A 25159-nucleotide genomic window follows, 5' to 3' on the forward strand; every position below is an offset into this window, starting at 1 on the left:
GTATTCACTGCTATTTTTGGCGGGCTTATCGCATCGCATTGTACCTCACAATGCGATGCGATCTTACTAAGTAATGTATTCGCTGCCCAAAATCGCATGTGATTGCATGCGATTTTGTATGGGGTGATGGCATTAAATGTAGTGCCAATTGTAAGTACCCCCCCACTATCCACACCACCCCATAGCTACCACCCCACTATCCACACCACCCCATAGCGTTGCAAGCGCAGCGTTGCCCCACTATCCACGCCACCCCGAAGCGTGGCGAGCGCGTCCTCCCGACCTTTTCATACCCCCACTTTCCATGTCGGCGTGCAGTTGATGTTATATAGCGCTGCGAGCCACCGAGCCCAGCGCGGCGAGCGAAAGCATGTAAAGTAATCCGCGTCCCCTCGCTGGACTCTCTGCGCTCACCACGCTTCGAGCTCGGTGGCTTGCGGCACTCGCCACACTATATAAATTCAACTCCACGCCGACGTGGATAGTGGGGGTATCAAAAGGTCGGGAGGACGCGTTCCGCCGCGCCTCAGGGGGCTCGCTGCGCTTGACACGCTTCGGGGTGGGGTGGTTTTAGGAACACATTCACAGCAGTCCTACAACACATCTGAGACAGTAATGTGGACACATGTTAACGTCAAACTGTAAATTTAGTCAGAAATGATTAAGATAAAGAATAATGAATAAATAACAATAGCAAAGATAATGATGACATATAGCAATAATCACAAGCACATACAGAACAGGCCAAAGGGTTTGCTGCAGCCACACTTCTCCTTCACATGAACTCGTGCAGGTATGAGATCAAGTGCTGCCTTGCAGTGCCTCTGTTTTTTGTTCCTCCACTTGGCGGACCCCCACATCCTTTCGATATTCTGGGTGTGTACCCCAGATTAAGGGTCCACAAAATTGTGTTTGTGGTTTACCCTGCAGTGTTCATAGCCGGCCTCTTCTCATTCCTCCATCTTATAGGCCCTCCAGCAGTCTCTGTAAATAATCGATACGGGGGCAACATGCGCTGTAATGGCAGCCATAAGTGTGGTGGCATCTCTCCTGTCGATGGCTGTGAGGAAGCAGGCCCCCGTCTCCCTGCAGATGCCACCGAACACCCATTGCTGTGGCAACCTCCCCACGGCATATTTTTTTTTGGAGAACAGGGTCTCATCGACCTCCACCACAAGTCCCGGTCCTCCAATTTGTGTCTGGGGCTGTGAAAGAAGATTGACGGTGCAAGCCTCCCTCATAAGGGCATTATACTGCACCGTCGTCTTAATGGACATCCCCAACTCTCTTTCACAGTAGGCGACACTGGTAAGTTCCTGTGCCCAGGAGTAAAGAAAGCGTATGAGCGTGACGAATGGCAGCCAGCAACCAGGGTACCAAAGGCCTGCTCACACTGTCACCTTTCTGCGACAAGACTTTATATGGCACCGCCACTGACCTTCTCTCACTGCAAGCTTCATGGGATGCACATTTACGCAAGTTTGCGTAACCAGCTGCAAATTTTTGCGCTGCAAAAATACCAACGCCTCCTCCTCTGATGTCGGTAGACTGAATAGAGACATCTGCTGACCTGCTGCCATGCTGCTGTTGACACAAGTCACTGAAACAGTGGAAGAGCTCTGGGTAGCATCCATCACTGACACTGTTTTACCTCAGAGTGAGGGACCAGGAGCACTTACACAACTTCTGACTGACTACGCTATTTACTTAGCTTAAGTTTATTCACAAACCATAGTTACGGTAATTTATAGCCATACATCATTACTATATGCATATAAAGTACTGGGATTGCATCGCATTGCACTAAAACGGGACATGAGGTGCAATGCGACGCGATTTCCTTCCGCAAGCGTACATAGCTAAATTGGGCGCCCAACTAATACAGAAGTACCCAGCACTTTTTTGTTTTTCACAAGACAAAATTGATTTGACTTTGAAGCAGCTCCAGTTTAAGCTTAAACTGAAGTCATTGAGGAAAACGGACAGAAGAGGAATACTGTGGAGTTTTCCTGGTCCAATGGTCAGATGTGCCTCATAACTGTGCTCCATCTAAGTCAGTGGTCAGGGAACAGAGGTAAATTACCCCAAATGGGGTAAAAATTTAATTCTTGGGTGTAATGGACGGTCGCACTGTTGAGACACAGCCTGGCATGTATATGAATATATATGCATGCCTGGCTGTGTCTCGGCAGCGCGGACGTCTGTTACACCAAGGAATTTACTTTCCTTGCATATAGAATCTGTAGACTGTGTGTGTTACTGTACTATAGTGTACAAGGACCTGCAGTGCATCAGGCCTGTATGTATAACACACTTCCCTGTGTGATGCTATAGCTACGCCATCTTGGAAGCACTCAGTCTGTACTGCCGCTGCGGCACTGAGTTTCTTTGCCCGCTTATAGGCTCCTGTAAAGTATACCCATCTGTATCATAGGGAAAAAAATGTGCACAGACTGTCACAATATCATCTTGAAATACTGACACTAATAGTTGTCTGGAAGTCACATTATCAATGGCTATACCACACACAACCCTGGCAGCCACTGATGGTGATGATGATTACCATGTATGGCTGTGTGTGGTACAAATGTTGTACCACACACAGCCATACATGGCAATCATCATCCTCAGCAATGGCTGCCAGGCTGTGTACCGCAGTCCTCCGACCTTTTCATACCCCCACTATCCACGTCGGCGTGGAGTTGATTTTAAAAAGTGTGGCAAGCGCGGCGAGCCACCAAGCCCGAAGCGTGGCGAGCGGACGCAGAATACATGTTAAGTAATTTGCGTCCGCTCGCTGCGCTCGCCACACTACCTAAATTCAACTCCACGCCAACGTGGATAGTGGGGGTATGAAAAGGTCGGAGGATGCGTACCGCCGCCCCTCGCCGGCTCGCTTCAGGTTGGCGTTGATAGTGGGGGTGGTGTTGAGAATGGGGGTGCATTTCACATTGTAAGCACCCATCGGTGCTTGTACAATTAAAAATCGTATTGCATCCCATGCTGCAATATTGCATGCAATGCGATGGTGTACGATGGAAATCTGGGGCGCCGTGCTAGGAAACAAGTACCATTAACATTTTGGAATTGTAGGTTCAACCTCAGTGTCTCCAATCTCATTATTTGCATTGTAACTGCTACATCCCTATCCTGAACTTGAGTTCTCATCTTCTGATCTTATCTTTGCCCACAAATAGACTACATGTATGGCCAACCCTGTGAACCCCTACAATAACACTTGTGGCTAAATGTAATGACCTCGTAGTTCTGGAGGTGTGGGACTTGTGTGAGTCTGCTCTTTTTATTTTTTAAAAGCAACATTTACCAGGTGAAACTTGAGATGAGCGGGTTCGGTTCCTATAGATCTGAACCCCCCCCCAAACTTACCTGATCTGCGGCCGGCTCAACCTTTCAGATGTCATCAACCCGGCTTATTTTATATGCATCAATTTTTACATCCATCCTTTTTACCCGTTTTATCTGTCATACATTGTTTAGAAAACCTGTGGCAGAAAAGAGAACTTTCCAAGGAGTTCAAAAGTTGTGTATTAATATTATTATTTTAATAATCATTAATATACCTATAATATAGTGCCACAAGGGATCCGCATTGCCCAGTTACAGATCATAAACAAGTAAACAAACAAAAACACGGTGACTTGCGGTTCAAGACCGTATTGGACAAGTACAGGGTATATAAACATTTCTTCATTAACAGACGTTACTAAAACAAGTACAGGTTGAGTATCCATTATCCAAAATGCTTGGGCCCAGAAGCATTTTGGATTAGGGGTTATTCCGGATTTCTGAATATTTTTATTTTTGCATACTCGCCTGGTCCCCTGGTGGTCCTCCGATGTCCATGGTGTCCCATGGCATCCACACCAACCGTCGGATTAATCTTCAGCGGTATTCCTGGTCCTAAGGATGCATGGCACAATAATCTGATGGCTGCTGTGGACACCGGGAGACGAGGCGAGTATGAAAAAGGTGGTGGGGGGGAGGGAATCTTGAAATATTCCGAAAACCATAGGTTTTGGGACATCCGGATAAGGGATAATCAACCTATATTCGGGTGGCATAAAACCAAGGGATTTGCTGCTATCAAAGGAAGCATGGTGATGTACAAGTAAGAGAAGGAAGGGCACATGAGTAAATCAGGTCACGCTGTGACCGCTTATGAGCAGTTCTGCATCCTCTACCTACCCAGTCAGTATTATACTATTTATGTATCCTGCATTGGGCTAAATAATGTTACTCACCGGAGTCCCGAGTATTGTCATTGTGAACTGCAGTCTGGCCTTGTATACCAAGCTCCAAAAAGCACAGTTTCTTTAGAGCTTGTTCAGTACTAACCGCTTGACTCATTTAGTGTATGTCTCGCCTTTTTCTTATCTTCAGGGCTCCTCCTCAAGTCAGACGACCCAACAGAGAGGTAAAACCTTTAAGGAAAGAATCTCCAGCAATCCAACCTCATGCACCGGTTGGCAGAGCCCATCCCATCTCGAAAAACGACAAGCCCTCAAACCGGGACAGGGAAGTCCGAGGAAGGGCTAAAGATGACAAGGTAGGGATTTTCTGGGACTAAAAACACCATTTATTATTATTATTATTATTATTATTTTATTTTATAGCAGTTCATAGCACACATGGCAAAATCGGGAAGCTTTATTATGATATGCAAACCATAATAATGATATGATATATTGAAATGTTTTAATGAGTGCCCAAAGTAATGGGGGGATAAATAGAATTTCCCACATAGTTATTGTAGCCCTTTGTGTAAATGAGATCACATGAAGCCGTAATAGTTAATTTGTGGAATATTATTTAGTATTGCTCATTGTCAAAGCCCAGCAAGCAGTTTGTTGATTATAATATTTTATTTAGTTATGTTCTAGATGACACAAGTTATACTGTACTTATTCTCACCATTCTATTCCTTTAAAACGTGACACCCATTGATTACACAGATTATGTGGCTGGCTGATTTTCACACTCACATTTCACCACATTTTAGGCAGTTAAAGCAGAGGTTCTCAAACTGTGTGCCTAAGGTGCTGAGGGGCACCTGCAGTGTTGCGTTGGGTTTATGGTCCCAGACCAAATCAAATTATTTATGGTCAAAGAGATAGGCAAAACCAGTGTCATTGGCTGCCAACCATAAAACATGTGGACAGTTGGAACTGTGCTCTGCCAAATAGCTGACCCTAAGGATGACAGATAGGCACAATTTATTTAATTTGATATTTGTTTCCAAATTTATGAATTAAAAATACTTTTATTCTAAAGGTGCCATGAAAATCTGTTGAAGGTAAAATGAATAATCGTTAAAAACTATGACCCAGTACATCCGATATGCCGGCGTTCAGCATGCCAGCGGTCCAAAGACCAACCCCGGTATCCCGATATGGAGAATCCCAAAGGGTCTAAGTTCCTTAACTTGAAATAGCCTGACCCTTACCCTCCCTGCAAGTTTCTAACTCTAACTCCTGCTGCCCGCTTCCTAGCCTAACTTTCCCCCACAGCATAACCCTAACCCACCGAAACCTAAAGCTCCCTCCACGCAGCCTAACCCTGACCCCACGAAACCTAACACTCCCCCCCCCACAGCCTAACCCTGACCTGTCCCCCCCCCACCCACAACCTATCCATAAGTCACCGAACTAGTGCCCTAACCCCCCCAATCCCTAGTCCGACTCTAACCTGCCCCATATACTAACCGAACAGGATGCAGGTTGTCTGTATTCCAGCATCTTCACCGTGTTCCTTTCGAGGCTCTGGTGATGATTTTCTGTCGGCAGTCAGTACTAATTGCAATAATATTTAAAAAGTCTAATTGTATGTCAGAGTTAGCCATGATTTGTACTGTTTCAAGAGATCATGGCTTTCTGAGATAAAAGTACAGGTCCCTTGTAGACCAATCACGGGTCATGTGGCACGTTAGTGGTGGGGTTAATGACAAGTTATCTGGTTTGCAAACTATAGTCAATGAATCGCCACACTCAGTGGCAGAGAGGCAGAATTATTTCCCCCTTTTCTTGGTGCAAGGGTCATTGGGCTTAGCCTTGCCCCCTATTGCGCAATTTAGAACTATGTCTCCTATCCAGATGACCATCGAAGGTTCAGACGATCAATGTGTTCCCTACAATGGCTTCATGCCTCATGCAGCATCAATGGAGACCATTGACCGTTAACCATTCCCCAGGCCGTGATAGAACACTAAATGCATCAGCAAGCTCTGCCCACCTCTGTATATATTAATTAGCGTGGACATAACAGGGAGGTAACATTCCTGCCATGTGATGTTCAATGAAGTGAAGAGTTTAATGATACAATTAGACCAATCACTGTTTTGGTGACGGGCCAAATTATCAGGACCCACCAACATCTTATTTTCCTACCGCACCTCTGCATCTGTAAGTGTGTGTTTCAGCGGTCATGATTGCTATGGTCATACCTACTGACTGTCCCGATTTGCTCGTTTATCCAAACTTGTGTCTAGTGGGGTGTTGTGTTTCACATGAGTAAGTACTTGTGGTAATTCAAAGGTATTGTGCTAAACATACCCCAAGGTGTGGGCGTACTCATTGCGATGTGAACACGCCTTACCTCCCCCAACATCTACTTTCTAAGGTGGCACAACCATATCCGGATTTATGAAAGGCCTACGCTATAGTTAATGTTACAGAAGTGATAAACCGAAATTAGCATAATGCCGTGTGATAGCAGGGAAGGGCCCAATATTGACCCATTTGCCACCTTTTAAAGCTGCATTTTTGGGAACAGTACAGTGTTTTACTCTCAAAACCGCTTCTTCCTCACCACCATTTTACCAAGCATATGTTGTTAATATTTCACTAAATGGGTAATCCTTGTAGTAGGTATGATTGGACTGGCTGCGGATTCTTTTTTTTTTTTTTTTCAGCGTCTATTTATAATTACAGCCGTGAAACTCTAAGTATGTTTGCTATGGTGTTTTTTTTTTTTTTTTCTGTGTGAAGTAAAAAAAGTAATTATTTCCCCATGCATACGAGAGTATTGTAAAAATAAAACAGCCAGACTGCAGCTTGTGTGGATTTCTCTCCTAGGGGTTTCAAGGGCTGCTCATTAGCGTGTGTGACTGGCATGCAGGCAGAGTGATTGAACAGCAGGTTTGCCTAGCAACCAACCACAAGTGTCAGCAGAAGTGTTGCAGACATCGCTTGCTGCTCGGATAATTTTTAGATCCTGCATAAAGGAATCTATCCTTAGGGGTTTGCTTATCGCCTTATTAATGTCTTGGCAAATATAGGTATTATTTAACTTGTTGTTTCCTCTAGGGATAAGTAGTAGATGTCTCTCTGTAAAAAAAAAAAAAAAAAAAACACACACACAACGAAAAAAAAGGTCTAATGTGAAAATAAGTCCCAAAGCTATGCATAAAAATACAGCAGAGACTTCATTATGCAGAAATATTCTTATTCAGTCGAGGCTCTTATGTGAGCAGGAGTGTTGTAATTCTTCAGCCTGGGTAATTTCCAGTATGCAGTCCTGTGTCATCTGCAGTCCATTAATCTGCACAGCGCACACACACGGACATGTCACAATAGGGTACAGACGGGGCAAATTGCTTAACTGCAGTCCTGCTGTGGATACATAGCCAGCATGTACTGATTATACTGTAGGCATTAACACTATAGTGACGGTATCTGGTATAGAAAGAAATGAGACTGCAATGAGGTAACGATTTCTGTGCAAGAGGGCTATAAGTAAAACGTAATGGCTGCATAGGCATGGAGGAGATTAAACATGATAGCTGGGTGTGACCTTAGAGGTCATGTGACATGGAGAGCCTATGGCTGTCTTGAATTTGGGTTGTTGGCTCTGTTCATTACTCTGGGAGTAGGAGGAGTCTTCCTCTTCTTCCAGAGAATTTTCAGTGAGTACACACAGATTTTCCTGCTCTTCAATTTAGGCCCTGTTAACTTAAATTTCCCCTCTCTAGTTTATCTCCCCCATAGCTTTAAGCTTATCATGTCCCGTTCTGCCCCCAGCCGCTCAAGGCGTGCTGTTAGGCCGCCCGCCCGTTTTGCAGAGGTCCTGGGTGCTGTGGGGTCGACTGCGCACTCACCTGAGGCGGACAGCCCCACTTCGCGTGCGGTTGGGAGCTCTGGAGGGGGGCGTCGGGCCAGTGCGGCTGCTGCTGCGGTTCCCTCATCCCCTTCTATAGAGCCCCCGGCTAGCCGCGGGAGGAGAGCGTCGCGCGGCGGGCGTACGGGTTCAGGAAACGCCCGCCGCGGCCTAGTGTTATTGCAGCAGAGCTTCCCCCACGCGTTCAGCGAGCCCGGGCGCAGGTCTGAGCAGCCCAGCACCTCGGCCGGGCGTACGGGGAGAGGCCGTGCGACGGGGGCTGCGGCGCGGCGAGTGCCCGGTGGTGACGGCATCTCGCCGCGCGGGCAGCCTTCCAGGCGCGGCAGAGCAGCATCACGCGGTGGGCGCAGGTCTGCTGACGGCGCCCGCCGCGCTGCTCACGGGACAGGGGGCGCGGGCGATGTAAGGGATGGGAGTCGCGCTGCTGCCGCTGATGAGGCTGCTCCCACCAATCGGCGGCCATTACGCAGCGCAGCACATTCACCTGACATGGCGGCCGGGCCTAGTCGCCCCAGAGGCCGGAGCGGGGCCGCAACAAGGGCCAGCGCAAGGGCTGGGGATAGCTCAAGGGAGCGGGGCAGGCTCATGGATCCTTCCCCTGATCCGGAGACTCCCCAATACGGCTATAGGCCATCCTGGGAGAGTCACAGTCAGGATGAGGCAGAGGTGACACAGTCCCCCACTAGAGTAAGGGTCAGGAGTGGGGCTAGTGCGAATAGGAGGCCAAGGAGTAATAGCAGGGACGGTTACTCAGCAGGGGAGGCCGGCAGCACACGCAGGCCAGCATTTGATCCGGACTTATTATCTGCTGCTTTGTCCTCAATGGCTGGGGCATTAGCTCCCTTAGTTGAAGTGGATTCTGAGGGGGCTGATTCACCTGGGTCTGCCAGTCGCAGATCATCTGCTAGGGGCCATTCTATCCCGGGTTGTGCGGAATTTGTCAGGGCTTTTAGAAATATCAGCCCTTCAGGGCACGGTTCCCAGCCAAGGTCTCCTCGCAGGCATGATGTTAACACCTCTTCCAGTGTGCGCAGGTCTGGCCGGGGCAGGGCCGGAGGGCCCTCCCGGTCTGTGTCTGTTGTTTCCTCAGATCCCGGTGAACGTGGAGCTGACCCTGTGGACGAAAGGGAGGCGGATTTGACTGATGACACGGATGACGACACCTGGGCGGCGCAGCCTGAGTCGACAGGTGAGGAAAATACTGATGATGCGGCTGGTTCAGTGCCATACTCATCCACAGTGGGGTCTGGATCTAGCCGTTTTTCCTCTTCCTCCTCCTCCTCATCGGCTGGTGGGTCAGATGTAGGTAGTGCTAAGAAGGCGCGCAAGCAGGCGGCCAAATACGCTAAAAAGGAGGCGGGTCGTCAGGCCCTCAGTCGCAAGCGTAAGCGGGCCACATCAATTTCGAAGAGAGAGCGCAAGCGCCGCAATTTGCCAGGGGTAGTGCACTGCGACTACACCGCTGTACTTAGGGGTCTTAGGGAAAGCTGTAGGTCAAAAATACAAAAAGGGGAATTTGTGGACTTGTTCAGTTTAACTGACGAGTCCAAGAAAGCCTACAAGGCTGCTAAGGCTAAGGGAGGCATAGGGGCGGAAGCCTTCCGCTCCTATGATAACTGGCTAGCGGGATTCTGTGTGTTCTCCGCATGTTACCTGGAAGATAGGCCAAGGGAACACATGAATGTAATTCGATACATTCACATGGTCCATGAGATGAGGCGCACGTACGGTGGGGTAGCGTGGAGGACATACGATGAGCAGTTCCGGCGCAAGCAGGACTGCTTACATGTCATAGATTTCGGGTGTAAGGACGTAGAAGTCTGGATGGCACTCACCAGGACTCCCGTGGAGGCGGTGGAGAACACGCGGGCTATTGCCGCTCCAACTCCCGCCGCAGCGGTGACCCAGCGTCCCACGGCGAGTGACACTGCCGGGCCGAAGCGTTTCCCTGCGGCCGGTAGGTCTTTTACACCGGGTGCTGCAAAGGGAAAGTGTTATGGCTTTAACAACTCCTTCTGCAATCAGGGGCAGCGGTGCCGTTACAAGCACGTCTGCATAAACTGCTCAGGGAATCACCCGGCATTTAACTGCTTTCGAGGGGGCCGCCCCTCTCGAGGGGCGGTTGCCTCGGCAGCAGCAAGGCCTGCCACGTCAGGCAACCCTAGATAGGGCCTACACTCCGGTAAGGGTGGAAGCCATGTCACCATGGCTCCGACACTACCCGGACAGAGATTCCGCGGATTTTCTTTTGCAAGGTTTTACAGAGGGTTTTCACCTCCCTATTCGGGGTGAAGTTGTTGGGGGAAAGTTTAAAAATCTTCAGTCTGCTCGCGCCTTGTCCTCAGTTTTAAAGGACAAGGTTGATGCCGAGCTGCGTTTAGGTCGCATGGCCGGGCCCTTCCCTGCTTCTCCCCTGCCCGATCTAATTCTATCCCCCGTTGGGGTAGTGCCCAAGAAAGTTCCTGGTAAGTACAGACTTATCCAGCACCTTTCTTATCCAGCAGGCTCGTCAGTAAATGATGCCATCCCTGAGGAATTTTGTTCTGTGACCTATCAGTCGTTTGATGACGCACTGGAGATGGTCCGGGCCAATGATGCGGGGGCACTGATGGCGAAGGTGGACATCGAGTCGGCCTTTCGTCTCATGCCCCTGCACCCCGATGCCTTTAGGTACATGGGCTTTCGCATAGGGGAGGAATACTTCATTGACAAATGTTTGCCGATGGGGTGCTCCGTATCCTGTGCATTTTTCGAGAAGTTCAGTAGCTTTTTGCATTGGTGCGTGGAGAGGTCATCCGGGTTGAGCGGGATCGCTCACTACCTGGATGATTTCCTTTGCGTTGGCCCAGCAGGTTCCGAAAACTGTGCAGTGTTGTTAGAGACGGTTCGTTCTGTCTTCTCGCAATTCGGGGTGCCTATTGCGGAAGACAAAACAGAGGGCCCTATGACCTGCCTGTCTTTCCTGGGGATCCAGATAGACACAGTTTTGGGACAGTGCTGTTTACCTGTCGAGAAAGTCACCAAGCTGAGAGAAGTCATTGATGCATGCCGTGATTCCCGTAAAATTACGTTGCGACAGGCCCAATCCCTGCTAGGACAGCTTAACTTCGCCTGTAGGGTCATTCCAATGGGTAGGCTGTTCTGTAGGAAGTTAGAAAGGGCAACCTCTGGAGTAGCCAGAACTCACCATCTAGTGCGGCTATCTGCGGAGATCAGGCGCGACCTAGCCGTATGGGCTACCTTCTTAGAGGACTTCAACGGCATTCGCATCTGGCTGGCTCCCGCGATTGACAGCTGCTCACTGCAGCTATTCACCGACGCTGCTGGCGCAACAGGGTTTGGGTGCTTCTTGGGGGGTAGTTGGTGCGCGCAGGCATGGCCCCCTTCGTGGTTCACTAAAGGCCTCACGAAGGACATGTTGCTCCTTGAACTGTTTCCCATTATGGTGGCGATTGAAGTCTGGGGCGCGCAGCTTGCTAATCGCAGTGTACTCTTTTGGTGCGACAACTACAGCACAGTACATGCGATTAACAACCAAAAGGCAAAATCACCTTTAGTTCTGAGGGTGCTGTCGCAGCTCTTCCTGCAATGTCTACGTTTTAACATCCTCTTTAGGGCTAGGCATGTCCCGGGCACAGAGAATGGAGTAGCTGACGCGCTTTCACGATTTCAGTGGGATCGTTTTAGGGAACTGGCTCCTTATGCTGACGTTGTTGGGGTCTCGTGCCCGGCTTATATTTGGCAGGTCATCAGCCCGGACTGGAGGGGCTAGCGGAATTATCGGTAGCGCCGGCTACTCTTAGAACATACCGCCAGGCTTGGTCGGAGTGGGAGGCTTTTTCCGGAGGGGCAGCACAGCCAGGTACGCGGGGCAGTAAACTATTCCTATCTTTTGTCTGGCGTCTTTACAAGACAGGGAAATCTAGAGCTGTTGCAGCGCGTTACCTGGCAGGAATATCATTTTTTGCGCAGCTGAAAGGGAAACAGGATTTTGCAAAAGGCTTCTTGGTGCGTAGGGCTTTGAAAGGTTGGGCTCGCATTGCTCCTGTAGCTCCCGATTGCAGGCGTCCCATTAGCTTCCCTCTTTTGTTATCCTTGTTGGAAAAAATTAGTTTGTTTGCAGACTCCGAGTTTGAGACCCTTCTGTTCAGTTTAGCCTTTTCCATGGCGTTTCATGGAGCTTTTAGAATATTAGAGTTGGTGGCGGCATCGAAAGTTAAGGCTGCCGCGCTGTTATATACAGACATTCGCATAGATGCAGGGTCGCTTTGGTGCAGGATTAGGCGATCCAAGACCGACCAGGCAGCGAGAGGGACGTGGGTGCACATAGCCTCTGTCATACCCAAATCAGCATGTCCGGTAGCAATGGCTGAACGCTATACGCTAGTGCGACCAACAGGGGCTGCCTCTTGGTTGGTGCACTACGATGGATCTCCCCTGACCAGATACCAATTTGCATGGATGCTCAGGAAATGCTTGGATGAGCTGGGTTTGTCACCAGAGGAATTTGGCACCCACTCCTTTAGAATTGGAGCTGCCACATCTGCTGCCAGCGCTGGTCAGTCGGTTAGGGAAATTAAGAGGCTAGGGCGTTGGCGCTCTGCAGCATACAGAAAGTATATTAGGCCTCACCTACTGCCCTGAACGGTCTATGCATATATGGGTTCCAGCTGTGTGGTTGTACTCCTATGTTACCCCTGCCCGATTGTTTCCTACTCGGGGATTAGCCACACTCTGTTGTTGGGCCAGTGTCCGGAGTTTTCACGCTTTTTTACCTGATCTGACGGACTGAATTCGGCTATATCTAATTCGGCTAATTCGGCTCCAATTAAGAGTCCCTCAGCAGGTCCAGACGTTTTTTCCTCCGGCCGAGTAATTCCTTGTTTTCCAAATTCCCTTCCAAACCCATTCCTCCCCTTGTTTGTGGCTTCCCTTCTGTGTCCAGGAGTGGCTTCAATTGGTATTGAAGCATCAAAGCACCAAATTGTGCTGCAACCACCAAATTCCTTTTTTCTTTTGGCAGACCCTTCCAAAACTAGTGAATTAACGCTCCGGTATCCTAGAGACAGGCGCTAACTGATATCAAACATCTCCTTCTTTATAGGTGTGGGCTCCGATGCACGCAGAATATGGATAGTTGGGCACTCCTTTGTACATTGGGCGGCCAGGTTGATAGAGTCAGGCAAGGGACCCGCATGTGATTTTGGTCATTTGGTGAGGTGGATGGGCGTGAGAGGAATGTCCTGGCGCGAGCTAAAGGCATTCTTGGTGATGAAGGTAAAGAGGTTCGGTGTGCCGGACATATTGGTGTTACACCTTGGGGGTAACGATCTTGGGAAAATGTCCCAATTGCAGTTGCGGGCCCTGATTATAGATGACCTGGCTGCCATTAAGGGTGCCTGGCCTGGATGCACCCTGATCTGGTCCTTTGTGGTCCCCCGGTTATGTTGGAGAGGTGCAAGAGACTGTAGGGCCATAGACGAGGCCAGGAAGAAATTGAATTCAGCTGTAGCTAAATGGGTGATTGAAGCAGGCGGAGCTGTGGTACCACACGAGCGTATAAGGTTTAGGCATCATCAGCTATTTAGGCCGGACGGGATTCATTTAGTTGAGGGGGGTCTGTATTGGTTCATCGAGGACTTGCTAGCGGTTGTAGGTTTAGTCCTGGGATAGGTGGCGGGCGGGTGCCTCTTGCTAGAGACCCCGCGTTGGCGGGAAAGAGCGGCAAGTTATTGATTCAAGAGGTTTATCAAGTTATGTTATTGCGTATTCGGTCATGTTGCGGTGCGCTCGCCTCTCATTTGGCTTAGGCCTCGCTAGATTACCCGACCGGGGATGGCGAACCCACTCAGAGGAGTGGGCAGCCAGTGCTGTAGGTTGAGTGGATACCGCTTTTATATGTTAGACCGATTATGCATGGGTGTTGGGTGGAGCTTAGTTAAAAGCCGCTCTTTTCTGGGCCACCTTTAAAATTAAAATACAAAAAATAAAATAAAAATTAAATATAAATAAACAAACAAAAATAATAAATAAAAATTAGCATAAAAAATTCTTTGAAATAAAATTCAGCTAACAACTGTTCTGCCAAATTCAAGTCTCCGTGTCTTTATTTATTATAGATGTATAAGTATTATATAGAGCATGATTGGGGTCACACATCTGCTATTACAATGTTTAGTAAAACGTAATGGCTGCATAGGCATGGAGGAGATTAAACATGATAGCTGGGTGTGACCTTAGAGGTCATGTGACATGGAGAGCCTATGGCTGTCTTGAATTTGGGTTGTTGGCTCTGTTCATTACTCTGGGAGTAGGAGGAGTCTTCCTCTTCTTCCAGAGAATTTTCCCCGCCCTCCCTTCCCTAAAAATTATTGTCTAGAGGGTTTGGGTTAGTAGTTTAATTGCGTTAGCTGTTAGGCGGGAAAGAGCGGCAAGTTATTGATTCAAGAGGTTTATCAAGTTATGTTATTGCGTATTCGGTCATGTTGCGGTGCGCTCGCCTCTCATTTGGCTTAGGCCTCGCTAGATTACCCGACCGGGGATGGCGAACCCACTCAGAGGAGTGGGCAGCCAGTGCTGTAGGTTGAGTGGATACCGCTTTTATATGTTAGACCGATTATGCATGGGTGTTGGGTGGAGCTTAGTTAAAAGCCGCTCTTTTCTGGGCCACCTTTAAAATTAAAATACAAAAAATAAAATAAAAATTAAATATAAATAAACAAACAAAAATAATAAATAAAAATTAGCATAAAAAATTCTTTGAAATAAAATTCAGCTAACAACTGTTCTGCCAAATTCAAGTCTCCGTGTCTTTATTTATTATAGATGTATAAGTATTATATAGAGCATGATTGGGGTCACACATCTGCTATTACAATGTTTAATGCCTCAAAGACAGATTGCCATGCACGATTTCATATAGGATCAATATTTTTATTTCACCTTGTGTTTCCCCCCCCCCCCCAATGTAAATATTATGTAATATCATTAAAAATAGGAATTTACCATTGGGAAGATTACTGTAAATTTGAAAATCATAATGGGGCAAAATAGTTTATTAAACGCAGGTTTATTTACTAAGCTTTGGAGAGGATTCTGGTCTTGAGAGCTTACAATGTTGAGGAATGGAGATAAAGTTGAGGAATGACGTATAGGGGATAATTTTTAATTGTTCCCATATTTTTTTTTTTATTGAACAGTAAAATTGAGACTTTACTGTGATTTTTTTTTTTTAAACAGTGAATTACCCCCTCATTTTACCAAGTAAAACATTTCCTGTTTTCACACAAAAACACACAGGATCCGGGGTAAGTTCTCGCTGATGCCAAAAAGGAGCCGTTACCAGGATTTTGTTTAGAATGCCCACAAAACATCTCTGATAATGGGGCAGATGTATTAAGCCTGGTGAAGAGATAAACTGGAGATAAAGTGGAAGGAGATAATGCACCAGCCAATCAGATCCCAACTGTCATATTTCAAACACAGCTGATTGGCTGGTGCGTTATCTCTTCCATGTTATCTCCACTTTATCTCCAGTTTATCTCTTCTCCAGGCTTAATACATCTACCCCAATGCCAGCTATCGGGGACAAATTAATTCCCCCTCCGCAAGGGATCTTTTAGCAATGGTATTTTACTGTGACTAATTGAAGTACCCCCTTATTTAGGGACAGATTGGTATCTGTAGTTAGTGCATGTGTGTAAGGGGTCAGTTGGTAAGCAAGCTATAGGGAATAGTTGGGTTTTCCATGAGCTGATAACGGAACAGGAAATATTATTGTAGACTGTAAGCTCCTTGGAGCAGGGCCCTCTTCCCTTCTGTTCTCACAGCCCACTTCTCTCACACATTTATTACAGCTCTGTTACCCACCTACCATCTATACCCGCATCTCTTCTCACTTCATTGATTTTTACCACTGACAACCCGCCCCCGGTAACATGCAGTCTGCTTCTCTTCTTCTGTTACTGTTCTGTTTAGTCCTGTGTATTATTGGGACCTATGTAAGGTACTGCAAACCATTTGTGGCATCTTAAAATAATGGTAGAAAGTGATGCTTACAAGCGGGGATGGGAGAGGTATGTGAAAGGTTGCTTGAAGTGTTTGGATATGAAGGTGAGATTCAGGAAGGGGTGATTAGAGCTGTGTGGATGAGGATTTTGAAGTGTACTTATTGTCAGAAATGTACGCTGTAATGCCTACTACACATTATACCACATACTGTAATGCCCATTACATATTCTACCACATGCCGTAATGCCCATTACACATTATACCACACACCTTAATGCCTATTACGTATTATGCTACATAAGTGCCTCTTACCTACATGCTTTTTGTCAGGGGTCATTCTGGTTGCCAGAGGTTTCTTACTCAATGCCATGGGGATTACATGCTTGTTGCCGGGGGGATTTCATGCTCGTTGCCATGGGGGGATTACATGGTCATTGCCCAGGGCACGGTAGGTGCACAAATCCCAGACTTTTGTGCTGTGCCATCGGGCCACAGTACAGATGGCATAGCCGGCATCCGTGATACAAATGCAGTACAGGTGACCACGGCAGCGGGACCACATAGATAGTACAGGCATACAGCAGTGGCAGGGCACAGATGGTGTACATCACTGCCACAGCAGCCATGCTCTGCCTGTGGGGTCCCTCAGAATCCACGGGGCCTGTCACAGTTGTCCCCCTAGATCCCCCCCCTGTTGCTAAGACTGGTCCCACTTATCTTTGTCGCACAGACCCTGATGTAAACTGTGTTTGAAACCAGCCATTATAGCACTTGTTCATTGTAATGACTGGTGTGGTGGTACATCCAGTGTCACCTCTCCCAACAGGAGCATATTGAAGGTCAGGCATGTCCAAACTATGGACCTCCAGCTGTTGTGAAACTACAAGTCCCATCATGCCTTGCCACAGTTTTGCTATTAGGGAATGCTAAAACTATGGCAAGGTATGCTGGGATGTGTAGTTTCACAACAGCTGGAGCGCCATAGTTTGGAAATGCCTTTTCTAGGTCCAAGGTTATTCATTCCTGATTGCATGGCTGCAAATTTGTATGTGCAATCGAACGACTGAGTATGGCTCATAGTACGCATGTGCAAGGCCATCTTCCAATGAAATTCACCTGTCGCTCAATATAAATCATATAGTGACTTCTGAGACTAATGGTGTAGATTTTTTAGTCCAGTGCAATAAAATACATAATTGTGCTACCGTAAGAATTGTCATGCGCGCAGCAACTATCTCCATTTTTCTAGAAGTTATTTGATTTGAGAGATTTGTGCCAGAGATTCATAACGGGAGATTCAGCATGGGAGATTTCAAATCTGTCACAACTGTCACAGAAAGTGACGTAAAAAACTGCACTTCATCACAAAAATTTAGTGGCCATATATCCGTCGCCAAATACGTATGGAGTGGCAGCATTGCACGGATCAGTGGGATCCATGCAATGCTGTCCAGTGTAAAATATTGAAAGAATGGGCCAGTCCTGGTGCAAAAAATACAGGGGACAAAATGAGTAGGGGGCCCCCATATTTTGGCAACCAGCACCGGGCCCAAACAGCCAACAGGGTAATGTCACAGCCAGGGGAAACTTTTTATGCAAGTTCCCCTGTTCAAAGCATTCATCCATGCGGCTGGTCAGGCCGGGCAGGGACCCTGGGGTAGTGGGAACCCCCCCCATGAAGGATTCCCCCTCCCCCTCCAGGATACCCCTTGCCCGGCCTGAAGCCTGGGGCTGTCCCCGGTGCCCCAGGGCAGTGGGCACCAGGCTGATTGTAGCATCAAAAATATAATATACATTGTTGTGGAACTACAAGTCCCAGTAAGCCTGCACCGCATTCTGGGACATGGAGAACCACAAGTCCCAGCATGCAGAGCAATATTATGCTGCAGGAAAAGTTGGTGAAGACCCAGAGAAGGCAGTTGTATTACTGCAGTGTCTCAGTTGTCGGCTCCGGATGGGGTCAGAGCGGTCCCCCCCCCCCCCCCCCTTCCTCCCTTGTGTCCCACTGCTGGCAGTGCTGCGCAGCAGCAATCAAAAGAATCCACCGGAGCGTCTGCCAGGAGGGAGTGGCTGGGCAGAAGCAGCACTCATCACAGGGACCTTCACCTGGCCGCTGCCGGGAACCTTCACCCCGCTGCCGCTGGGAACCTTCACCCCACTGACGCTGCCGAAGTGCCTGGTAAGCCCAAAAGCGCAGGGGGCAAAGTGGCACCTGGCAAGCCATCCTGCCCCTCAACATCATGCCCAGCAGCAGGCGGCTTTAATCGCTCAGAAGGCCGGCCGCCACACAAGCAGAGATGTGTGGGCTTCTGAGCGACTATAACCAGCAGGGCTGTTATAAACCGCTGCCCCACGTGGCCGCGCTTTCCTATCGCTGTGTGGACTACACACACAGCGATGGCCACTTTCTGAGCGATTTTGGAAAATTATGTAAAATCACTCAGAAAGTGGCTGAATATCATTCTGTGTGTAGGGCCCTTTAGATTCCATATGTTAAAGTTCACAAATAAGCATGCTATTGGAAGTTTCGTCACTGATATTTCACCAAATTTTATAGTCTCTAGCCGTATGCAAGCCCATTCTTGTGGGTGCTAACTGGACGGTTCCTGGGAGTGTCAGGGAAAATGCAGGCCTGTCCAGGTGTTGGAAGGGAAGTCATGTGACTGCACACAGTGGAAAAATCATTGATGGTGAACAGCTTGTGTATGGATTTGCTGCTAATTAGCAGCCCAGTGATCAGGTCTGAATAACCCCGGTAGTCCTTTTTTATTTTGAGTAAAGGGGGGGTACTGTTTTGTGTAACCCTTGCTTGGAAAACAAAGGGGATGCATTTTTTTTTATTGTGTCTGTGTAAATATTGGAATGCAAATCAAGACAAATAAAAATATGCAGATTTTCATTTAGCTGTCAATCAACTCCAAACACACAATGCTTTTTTAATTTGCTAGTGTTAATTGGCTTGTAATATTCGTTTATGTGGCAATGCTCTTGTATTTCAGCCGGGTGGCGCCTGGAGCTTTCTGTCTCTTTGTTTTTCTGCGTTCATAGATGGCCAGATGCAGGTTCTCCAGCTGCTTTTGAGCAAATCAAGTGTAAAAGGCACTTGACATTAGAGTATACTTGTCTTCTAGCTGCAAGTGCCCAAGTACCGCAGTGGGGTGGAAAGCAGTTCATGTACTACCAGTCACTGAAGGAGCGAAGACTTTAACTCTTCCATATCTTTTGTCACATCTTACTGTATCTACTGATTCAGTTCAATCTGACTAAACGCTGGACCGGTCATAATTTATTGAATAAAAAGAAATATACTATATTGTTGACAACAAAGACTGATTAAATAAAGATTTAGCGCGACATACTGTAGATAGTGTTCAATCTATTTTTTTAGGGCAAGGTGTTGACCACCAGGCAGGGTGCTGACCACCGGGCAGGGCACTCTTTCAATCGGACGGGCACATTTTATATTACATTAGAAACAAGAAATAACATAGAAAATTGCACACTGCACTAGGCTTCCCCCCATTAAACATTGTCATACTCTGCTATGCCCATTACATATTCTGTCGTAATGACAGTTACACATTATGGCGCACACTGTAATGCCTCTTACACATTATACCAACCAGCATAATGCCCATTACACATTATGGCACACACCAAACGTTCTCAGTGGCATGTCAGCGCGGTGGAGGGCAGTGTAAGGGTGCACAGTGCCACCCACAAAAAGGGCAGGGTGCATTTTGAGGTTTTAAACACGGGCAGGGTGCGGCACCCTGCAAAAGAAGCTTAGAGGGAACACTAATCGATACAGTGCAGCATAACTGGTTGTCACAGTCACACTGGGTGTGTACACCTGATATTTCCGTGAATTACATAGTTTAGAGACCTATCCGGTCGGCCCTGGGGCACAGCAGATGTCGGTATGTCCATTGACCATGGTGTTACAACTGGGCAGGAAAATTCATATGCATATGTACAGAAAGACTCAATTATTGTAGATCAGGCATGTCCAAACTATGGCCCTCCAGCTGTTGTGAAACTACACATCCCAGCATTCCTTGCTATAGTTTTAGCATTCCATAATACCAAAACTGTGGCATGGCATGACGGTCAAAATCCCGAATGGCTCATAATACCGACAAGGTCAAAATCCTGACATTTAAAATCCCGACAAGGACAAAATCCTGACATTTAAAATCCCGACAAGGACAAAATCCTGACATTTAAAATCCCGACAAGGACAAAATGCCGACATATAGAAAGTACAGGTGAAATAGTAAACATGACTTTGTGTTGACAGGTCGCGAAGTCGACATGTTTTCTGACGCGACATGTCCTACCAGCGAGCGATGTGAGGGTCTGCGGTTCACTTCCAACTGTGTCCATGTCGACCTCGTGACCTGTCAACACAAAGTCATGTTGACTGTTTCACCTGTACATTCTATTTGTCTGTATTTTGTCCTTGTCTGTATTTTGTCCTTGTCTGTATTTTGACCTTGTCGGGATTTTGACCTTGTCGGGATTTTGACTGTCGGGATTTCATACCGAATCCGCTGGAGGACCATAGTTTGGACATGCCTGTTGTAGAGTAAACATTAACAACACTTCCCTTGTTGATGACATATTGGGCCTGATTCAGACCTGCTTGCTAGGGTGCATATATTTGCTGCTTAGTGAGCTGTTAAACGCCGCCCCGCCAACACATGCCCCCTCACCGAGCGAATCCCTGCGCTAGCATGCGTGCGCACGTGTAAGCTTACACATCTGCTCACCAGCAAATGATTTTTCCTCCCTTCGTGGATAAAATGAAGCCTGGTACTTGTGAGTTATCCGGGCGTCCGATTTTTTGATTGTATGCCTTAAGTTAAGGCATACAATCAGATGCGATGCGATGCGATATCGCATCGCATCGCATCGCATGCGACCATCGGATGCGATGACCCGATTTTTCCATAGGAATCAATGTTAAAATGATTCCTATGGAAAAAGGGGTCCTTTTCATACCCCTACTATCCAAGTGGGCATGGAGTTGGATATAAACCTGTGGCGAGCGTAGCGAGCCACCGAGCCCGAAGCGTGGCGAGCGAAGCGAGCCCCGCGAGGGGCCGGTATTCCGTGGCCCCTCGCGGGGCTCGCTACGCTCGCCACGCTTCGGGCTCGGTGGCTCGCTACGCTCGCCACAGGTTTATATCCAACTCCATGCCCACTTGGATAGTAGGGGTATGAAAAGGACCCTTTTTCCCATTGAATTCCATGTTAAAATGGACTCAGTCCATTTTAACATTGATTCCTATGGAAAAATCGGGTCATCGCATCGCATCGCATCCGATGGTCGCATGCGATGCGATGCGATGTCCTGATCCGACCCGATTTAAAAATCGGACGCCCGGATAACTCACAAGTACCTGAAGCCTATACTTTTTATCCTGAACTGAGATGGGGCGGGCACTGACGTCATGTGACATCAACCGCCAGCCCCTTGCAAACATGGACACGCATGATTGCAGGGGTACGCCAAATGTTTCTATGAGCACGCCAATAAATAAAACAATGGGCAGCCCCCTACGTCCACCCTTTGCCGGTGCATATTATAAAAGGACATTAGAGAAAGAGACCTAGTAAAAGACCGGAGAAGCATATTTATTAACAGCGAAAGAGCTGCACTGCAGGTGGGGCAGATTTGTGTGAGTTATTTTGTTTCTGTGCAGTGTAAATACTGGCTGCATTATTTTTACACTGCAATTTAGATTTCAGTTTCAACACACCCCACCCAAGTTTAACTCTTTCTGCACATGTTACATCTGCCCCACCTGCAGTGCACATGGTTTTGCCCATTTTCAAAACAAATTTGTACTGCGATCAGATCTGAATAAGGGCCCATGTGTGGGTCTGCAAGGGTTGGCTCACACCATGCGTAGTCTGCAAGGGCTGCTCACAACATGGGGGTTATTCTGGTTGACACGCAAAGCTACTTAATTAGCAACTTTGCCCTACTGTCCCCTTCCCCGTACGCATGCAAATTGATGTTTTGAATATACATCCATTCACAGCGTTGCTTGTGGGGACAAAATCATTCAATGGTCTCCGACCAGCAAATGATTTTGGAAGTGTTTGCAGACCTAAGACGCCTCTGTGGTGTCTTAGGTTGGCCGGCGCCTGTGCGGCAAGCAGCCGGGCAGCTAACATCCGTTAACATCAGCTGCCCGCAACCCACACCTGCGTCATCGGGAAATTACCATGGGAACGCCCATGAAACGCTGGGTGTTGCCATGGGTGCAGCTCATCGCTGTCGCCCCATGCCCCCCCACCCGCATTGCTGCATGCGAATGGGATGTCCAACAAGCCCTTCGCCATGCCAGCTTGCACCAAGTGTACGTCTGTGGGGGCAGCCTCAGGCACATGTACATCAGCAAGGGCTTGTTTAACGAAGCAGGAATTTTATTATTATTGTTGTGGGCCAGTTTAATTCTCCACATCCAAAGTTCATGCTTATAACAATGAAAATGGGAATCTTCTTTATATGTACATATGTACTGCAAATAGACAGCCGTGGTGGCAATATATGTTATAGCTGAAAAGCTAATGAATAAAGTATTGTAGGGGTCCTTACACACAGCCAATTAGAAGCAACTACATAGTGTGGCAGATTATCCTCATTTTCACAAGCCTTTCTCTAACTGCAAGAGCTGAGCCTCCTAAGGATGTATATTTATATTTCATATATGTCACCATGACCTTCCTATACTGCTGTACTTGGCAGCCCTTGTGTCACATCTCCAGCTGTAAATGTTAAGCAGTTTGGAATTGCATATCATGCATAAAGAAATTGGCATAAATCCCTAAGGAGGCTCTGTATACTACTTACTATAGCCTCCATCGTGGTCGCATGATCTCCTGATACCTGCAGCTTTTAAATACCCAATGTTCTAGCTATTGGTGCACCATAGATAATGCAGCACTATAGGCTAGCCAAATGTAAGTGTTCCTGGCCTTCAGAAACTAAGGTAACTGTCACCTACACTGTACTACAAAGTGTATCTAACACTCTATTGCAGCTAGGCATGGTCCTTTGGGACTAAATAGTCTATAAAAAGAGGACCTATGATTAGATAAGATTGTTTGTTTTTTCTTTACTAACATTATGAAATGTCCCGTCACCTTCGCAACCCTTCCTGCCTGACATTGTATGATCTCTCCATGGATATGGGCTGAGTATAGTTCTCCTGTAGTCCTGAGAGTAGACCAGTCTCCTGAATCTTTAAACTTCCCCAGACTGCTCAATCTATGAGCACAATGAAATGATTTGTGGTAAATAATGTCATTGTGGCTCTTCTTCCAGGATGGGAATCGTTAGGCAGGCATTTCCAAACTATGGCCCTCCAGCTGTTGTGAAACTACAAGTCCCACCATGCCTTGCCACAGTTTTGCTATTAGGGAATGCTAAAACTATGGCAAGGCATGCTGGGAGGTGTAGTTTCACAACAGATGGAGGGCCACAGTTTGGACATGCCTGGTCTACAGTGTCTATATTGACCGTCAATAGGTTGACCACTATTGGTTGACAGGCTGAAACTCCACACAAGCGTTAGGTCAAAAGGTCAATGTGAGTTTTTCATGTTGTTATTGGTGTCCATGCTGACATAGGTGAACATGGATACCATATCAGTGTCCCTGCACATGGCTTGCTATGCTCGCCACGGGCACGGTACCTCCCTTTGCTCGGCACACTTATAGGCTTCCTCTCTGCCCACTGGTGGGTGTAAGAACGCATGGAATGCTGAGGTTCTCATAGGTCCTTATTCTGGTTCACTCGCAAAGGCAAATTCCTTCTCAAATGGACAAAACCATGTGCAGTGCAGGTGGGGCAGAAGTTACTTGTGCAGAGAGAATTAGATTTGGATGGGGTGTTACTTCAAAGTGAGATATACAGTATATTGCAGTGTAAAAATAAAGCAGTTCGAATTTTCCCTGCACACAAACAAAAAAACGCACCCAAATCTAATTCTCTGCACATGTTACATCTGCCCCACCCACCCCCCGCGGTACACATTGGTTTTGTCCTTTGCGAGTGAACCAGAATAACCCCCATTGGGTATAGTTTTCCTTTTTTCTGCAGGTTCCTGGGCAGGCAGCAGCGAGAATCCTAACAGAGAGCCCAGTGAACTGCAAACTAAACATACTTTTCCACTTTGTACAAGGCAGAACAATAGCTATCAATCTTCAGACAGCCTGGACTACATCTAGATGACCTATTCCAAAAAACTTGCTGAGCTGCTTATTGTTTTTCTATACACTCTGATGATGAGTAAGATATAGTCGAGGCGTATCTCCTCAATCTATATTAGACACATTTTCTGTAAGCTACGGTCGCTAGATGGCAGCCAGGAAATAGCTTTTTTAAAAGTATCCACACGAGAGCGTCCGTGTAATTCCTGCTTGGGAGGACAGGGAAGAGATAAGTTCTTCTTTCTGGTACTTTCATAATGCTGTGTTGACAGGGCTGTAGGAGATAATGGTTTCTGTGCAAACTAATGGCTGGCGCTGGGCCTCTCTCATTATCATCTGTGGCACATTCCAACAAAAAAGTAACTTTGCTGCTTCCTGACTCATTGTTTTTATACCATATGATATTTGTAGTTAGTTGTATACGAGTCTCCGCAGAAATCTCATAAGCCTAAGCTTTGACACTATGCTCAGTGACAGTGACATCTGCTAAGCTGGGGAGAGATATGGTTGCAGCGCATAGATGCCTACCCTCCTGCATTCTGCAGGAGACTCCCTGAAATAACAGCAATCTCCCCCACTCCCTCATTAGTCTAGCAATCTCCCTAATTTCACCTAGCCCACATTACACTTACATTTTTTGGGGGAAAAAAGGAATGAGAGATAGATACATTTACATTGAATCATCAGCACCATTTCCCAGCACTTTACCAAGTATAGAAGCTCTAACTAACTGCTTTGGGGCTCGCATCTCAAAGTACAAAACAGATCCGCCGCGAACGGACCGTGTATG

General features: G+C 47.3%; 1 protein-coding gene across 2 annotated transcripts in view; it reads left to right on the top strand.

Annotated features, from left to right (window-relative positions):
• The window catches only part of KATNAL1 (katanin catalytic subunit A1 like 1), a 95481-nt gene that overhangs the window by 21800 nt on the left and 48522 nt on the right, over positions 1 to 25159 (top strand). For both annotated transcript variants that reach the window (XM_083169847.1, XM_083169846.1), the window contains exon 4: positions 4402 to 4567. In XM_083169847.1, the coding sequence (XP_083025973.1) occupies positions 4402 to 4567 (166 nt within the window). The remainder of the gene's footprint in view (positions 1 to 4401; positions 4568 to 25159) is intronic.

Source organism: Crinia signifera, chromosome 2 (assembly GCF_055691185.1).
Source record: "Crinia signifera chromosome 2, ASM5569118v1, whole genome shotgun sequence".
NCBI lineage: Eukaryota > Metazoa > Chordata > Amphibia > Anura > Myobatrachidae > Crinia > Crinia signifera.